The 5,776-nt window shown below is 35.4% G+C and overlaps 1 protein-coding gene across 1 annotated transcript; it reads right to left on the bottom strand.

Annotated features, from left to right (window-relative positions):
- Positions 1-4,049: 4,049 nt before the first annotated feature.
- On the bottom strand, positions 4,050-5,382 carry LOC120172868 (trans-resveratrol di-O-methyltransferase-like). Its single transcript, XM_039180220.1, has 2 exons — positions 4,567-5,382; positions 4,050-4,483 (listed from the first exon to the last, which is right to left on the bottom strand). Exons 1-2 carry the CDS (start codon positions 5,350-5,352, stop codon positions 4,178-4,180), a joined length of 1,092 nt encoding a protein of 363 aa, XP_039036151.1. The 5' UTR covers positions 5,353-5,382; the 3' UTR covers positions 4,050-4,177.
- Between the last annotated feature and the right edge of the window lie 394 nt (positions 5,383-5,776).

The raw sequence follows: 5,776 nt of genomic DNA, 5'->3' as shown, positions 1-5,776 counted from the left end.
ATCTATTCTATTAATACATAAGTTGACATTACAAGTCGCAACCTATTTCCTTTAGAACCGTGATATTCTGGGGTGCAACCGTTTCTGTTTTACCTAATCGTAATACTTTGTGTTCTTAACCTATTTGATTGTCGTGGGGAACACCAAGGCTCCATCGGCTATAACTTTCATAATACTTTTAGTGCAATCACTTTTATTTTTAAAATGATAATATTCCATATTGCAATGCGATTTCTTTGGGGCCATGACACTCTGGGCACAATCTATCTATTAATACACAAGTTGACAGTTCAATTCGCAACTTATTTCCTTTAGAACCATGATATTTTGGGGTGCAACCGTTTCTATTTTTCCTAATCGTAATAATTTGTGCTCTTAACCTATTTGATTGTCATGGGGAATGCCAAGGCTCCATCGGCTAAAACTTTCATAATACTTTAATTGCAATTGCTTTTATTTTTTAAAATTATAATATTTCATATTGCAACGAGCTTTCCTGAGAGGCCATGACACTCTTGGAGCAACCTATTCTAATAATACATAGGTTGACATTACAAATCACAACCTATTTTTTTAGGATCGTGATATTATGGGGCATAACCGTTTCTATTTTGCCTAATCATAATACTTTGTGCTCTTAACCTATTTGTTTGTTGTGTGGAATGCCAAGGGTCCATCAACGAAAACTTTCATAATACTTTACACGTAATTGCTTTTATTTTTTAAAATGATAATATTCTAGATTGCAACGTGTTTCTTTGTGGGCCATGACACTTTGGGCTCAATCTATTCTGTTAATACACAAGTTGACATTACAAGTCGTAACCTATTTTCTTTAGAACCGTGATATTCTGGGGCGCAACCATTTCTGTTTTACCTAATCGTAATACTTTGTGTTCTTAACCTATTTGATTGTCGTGGGGAACGCCAAGGCTCCATCAGATAAAACTTTCATAATACTTTAGATGCAATCACTTTTATTTTTTAAAATGATAATATTCCATATTGCAATGCACTTTCTTTGGGGGCCATGATACTCTGAGCGCAATCTATCAATTAATACACAAGTTGACATTACGAGTTGCAACCTATTTCCTTTAGAACCGTGATATTCTAGGGCACAATAGTTTCTATTTTGCCTATCGTAATATTTTGTGCTATTAACCTATTTGATTTTTGTGGGGAACGCCAAGGCTTCATCGACTACAACTTTCATAATTCTTTAATTGCAATTGCTTTTATTTTTAAAAATGATAATATTACATATTGCAACGTGCTTACCTTAGGGCCATGACACTCTGGGAGCAATCTATTCTAATAATACACAAGTTGACATTACAAGTCACAACCTATTCCCTTTAGAACTGTGATATTTTGGGGCGTAACCGTTTCTATTTTTCCTAATCGTAATACTTTGTGCTCTTAACCTATTTGTTTGTTGTGCAGAACGCCAAGGCTCCATCAACTAAAACTTTCATAATACTTTACATTCAATTGCTTTTATTTTTTAAAATGATAATATTCTAGATTGCAACGTGCTTTCTTTGGGGGGCAATGACACTCTGGGCGCAATCTATTCTATTAATACACAAGTTGGCATTACAAGTCGCAACATATTTCCTTTAGAACCGTGATATTTTGGGGCGTAACCGTTTCTATTTTGCCTAATCGTAATACTTTGTGCTCTTAACCTATTTGTTTGTCGTGCAGAACGCCAAGGCTCCATCGACTAAAACTTGCATAATACTTTACGTTCAATCGCTTTTATTTTTTAAAATGATAATATTTCATATTGCAACGTGCTTTCTTTGGGGGGACATGAAATTGGGTGCAATCTGTTCTATTAGTACACAAGTTGACATTACAAGTCGCAACCATGATATTATGGGGCGCAATCGTTTCTGTTTTGCCTAATCGTAATACTTTGTGTTCTTAACCTATTTAATTGCCATGTGGAACGCCAAGGCTCCATCGACTAAAACTTTCAAAAACACTTTAGGCACAATCGCTTTTATTTTTTAAAATGTTAATAGTCCATATTACAACTTGCTTTCTTTGGGGCCATGACACTTTGGGTGCAATCTATCTATTAATACACAAGTTGACATTACAAGTCGCAACCTATTTCCTTGAGAACCATGATATTCTAGGAAGCAACCGTTTCTATTTTGCCTAATCATAATATTTTGTGCTCTTAATCTATTTGATTGTCGTGTGGAACGTCAAGGTTCCTTCAGCTAAAACTTTCATAAAACTTTCATAAAATGGCTATGAAGGGAATTGTACCTAAATTATAATGAACATCTAGGAGTACTAAGCCATTCAAGCAGATCATACATTTGGTTTGGTTCATTGTTAGATAAATATGATATATAATTTTAACCTATTTCCTTGAGAACCATAATATTCTGGGGTGCAACCATTTCTATTTTGCTTAATCGTAATACTTTGTGCTCTTAATCTATTTGATTGTAGTGGGGAACGCCAAGGCTCCTTGAGCTAAAACACTCATAATACTTTAGGCGCAATCGCTTTTATTTTTTAAAATGTTAATATTTCAGATTGCAACATGTTTTCTTTGGGGTCATGATACTCTGGGCGCAATCTATTCTGTTAATACACAAGTTGACATTAAAAGTCGCAACCTATTTCCTTTAGAACCGTGATATTCTGGTGCATAAATGTTTCTATTTTACCTAATCGTAATACTTTTCAACTCAATGAGACGTCTATTCAACTCAATTTGCTTTATTCACAATATCATAATTTAACTTTGATTTTTATTCTTTGAGTGTCGATCTAGATCGTAACGTTACGAAGTATCTGAAAGGAAAATAATAGAAAGATGAAATATAAAGCTCAATGAGATCAAAGGGTGGAGAGAGAGAATAATTAGAATATCAAACATGCACACATGGAAAATTCAAAACACATGTAATCATAATGTTTACAAAAATATAAATGTGAACTAATAAGTCACTAACTATTCAACCATCCGCTAATCGCCATAAGACGAATCTCACAAAATTCATAGCCAACTGGACGCGGAAAACGATAAAAAAAGAATTACATAAACAAGAGTGGTGACTTTAAAGCGTGGATGTTACCATCCAGTACATAAAAGAATTCCGTTTAAGCCTAGATTTTCAAAATTAAAGAACTCCAAAGTTCAATTAATATTTGGGTAAATATTGACTTGGGAAGATATTCATGTGTTTGAAGTTTTAATAATCTTGTTAAAGTTGCTAAAGCGTATAAAGTGGTTGTGCAAAGGTTGAATGGTTACAAAGTGTGCTTTAGGTGGAGAATGGTTCTGTGTAAGTAGCGTTGGTATTCATGGCATAATTTGTGCTAGCACTTATATAGGGTAGGGGTGTATTTGGTTCGGTTCGGTTCGTTTTTTTAATCAAAAATTGAACCGAACTGAAATAAACGATTTTTTTAAAATTTAAACTGAAACCGAATGGTTAAAAAATCAAAAAAATCGAAACTGATTTTTTCAGTTCGGTTTTTTTAACGGTTCGGGTTTTTCGGTTTGGTTCGGTTTATCGGTTTTTCAATGAAAAAATCACTTGAAACTATAATTTTTTTTAAAAAAAAATTGCATATTCGGTTCAATATGGAACAAATGGGTTCCATATGAAAAACCCGAAACGAACCGAATCAAAAGAATTGAGACTTTAAACCGAACCGAAAACCAAACCGTATAATACCAAACAGAACCGAATCGAACCGAACCTTTTTACTCGGTTCGTGTCGGTTTTTCGATTTTCTCGGTTTCGTTGCTCAACCCTAATATAGGGTATTTTTCGAAATATTCACGTGCACTCTTTTTCCTCTATTTAGGTTTAGAGAGGTTTTTTAACGAGACCCACGTTTCTGAGTTGTTTTGTATAGTTTTCGTTAGTGATGCTCATCGCTGCTCGTCGAGCACGGTAGAATCCATAAATAACCCCGGATCATTGCTATAGGTTTACAATTAACACAGGTAATCTCAAATAAATAAACATTGGATTCCAATTTCAAAAAAGGTAATGACACCAATAATATCAAAGTAAAACAACGTTTTATTAAAGATAAACCTCGATGACAGATTTTGTTGATGGAATCAAATTGAGTTCCCATGTGGCTGACTGTTTATCCAGTTTTATTTAGACGGAGAGCTATAACTTTATTATCAAGGATAAACCTCAATAAGGGATCTCAAACCTATAATAGGAATGATTTTGTAACCACTAAAACCAGCAGCAGAAAACAGCGTAGCCCATTCTTCCTCGTGTCTCTCTTTTCCGGTCATCAGCACCATCATCAGCATATCAATGAAGAGCTGCGTTTCCAGCAAATCCAACCCTTGTTCATTCACTTTCTTATTCTTCATTACTACCATGTCTATTATCATCACTTTCCCTCCACTGCTAATTGCCTCTTTACATCGCCTCAGAATCTTCACACATTCATCATCACTCCAATCGTGCAATATCCACTGTTTAATCAACTCAAAAGAATGAACGAATCATTCACTTACCCAAAAAATGCATAAGTAAAGATAAAAGAATTAGTAAAAACCTTTAGTAAAACTGCATCTGCAGACGGAACATGCTCGAATATGTCGCCTCCAACATATTTAACATTCCCACTATCTTGTAGGCCAGCAACAACATGAGGAAGATCAAACACAGTGCATTTCAAATGTGGAAATGCATCAGCAATGGTCTTTCCCAGTGTTCCCGTGCCCCCTGCAACGTCCACCAAGGAATTCAATCCCTCGAATGCCTCCTTATACTTGTCGATCAAAATTCGAGCGACGAGTCGAGCATCGCTGGCCATGCCTTGATTGAAAGAGTTGTTTACATGTGGATCGTGGCTACAATAGTCCCACAACATCTCCCCATGTGCAGTAACAAATGGGGTCCGATCATCAGTTTGGAACCAGGTCCCTAGGAAATGCCAAGGCTGCATCAAAATTGGATCCAGCATGGATTTCAAAAGTGGGGTAGCGCTCAAGGTATTGTCCTTGAGCAGGAGCCGAGAAGCGCTGGTAAGAACATAACCGTCTTCGTCGGATCCATCGCCATCCCCGAGCTTTTGTTTTGCAAAGAAGCCCGAGTGGACTAAAATACGCATGAGCCGGTAGACGTTGCATGCCTTGGTAGGGTGGAGCGTCGGTAGTGCCGCAACCAACTCGGTGATGGCCATCGGCTTGCCGTGGTTTTGAATGATATCAGGGATGCCTAAATCAATTGCACACTGCAGAGACATGGAATTTATGAAGCTGAAAATGTGGTTCCAGACGTGTGCTTGGGCTTGAAGAAGCTCATTAACATTCTCTCCGTTAACATTGACCTCACCCATCTTTGCTAAGATATTTTGGTTTTGCTATGGAACAAGTATGGCAATGAATATGTTATTTATAGGCCACAAAATAGATACTAGGAGAGGGAGGCCCACCATATATACAAGAATTGCCGTCTTAAAATATTTTTTTAAACATGAACAACGTGCATAACAAATATTAGTTAATGCCGCCACATGTTTCAACGACATAAATTACATAAATATTGTTACAGTAATTAAGACGGAATGACAATTGTGGAGTGGGGCACTATATCTTTTTACATATATATATTTAAATGTTAAGTTAAAAATAAAATATATTTTTAGTGAAGATATAAACAAAATATATTTTTAAATTAAAATATATTATTTAAAATAAGAATAAAATATATCTTTAATTTAAAATAAGAATAAAATATATTTTTAAGTGAATATAAGGACA

Source organism: Hibiscus syriacus, unplaced genomic scaffold (assembly GCF_006381635.1).
Source record: "Hibiscus syriacus cultivar Baekdansim isolate YM2019G1 unplaced genomic scaffold, ASM638163v2 tig00111881_pilon, whole genome shotgun sequence".
In the NCBI taxonomy this organism is placed as follows: domain Eukaryota; kingdom Viridiplantae; phylum Streptophyta; class Magnoliopsida; order Malvales; family Malvaceae; genus Hibiscus; species Hibiscus syriacus.
This window is presented reverse-complemented; position numbering and strand designations above follow the sequence as displayed.

What these genes read in the sequence shown, in the direction of transcription:
- LOC120172868 (XM_039180220.1), bottom strand. Translation starts at nt 5,352, where the DNA reads ATGGGTGAGGTCAATGTTAACGGAGAGAATGTTAATGAGCTTCTTCAA. An exon ending in CAGATGCAGTTTTACTAAAG is followed by an intron (nt 4,484 to 4,566) that starts GTTTTTACTAAT and finishes TTGATTAAACAG; the next exon opens with TGGATATTGCACGATTGGAG.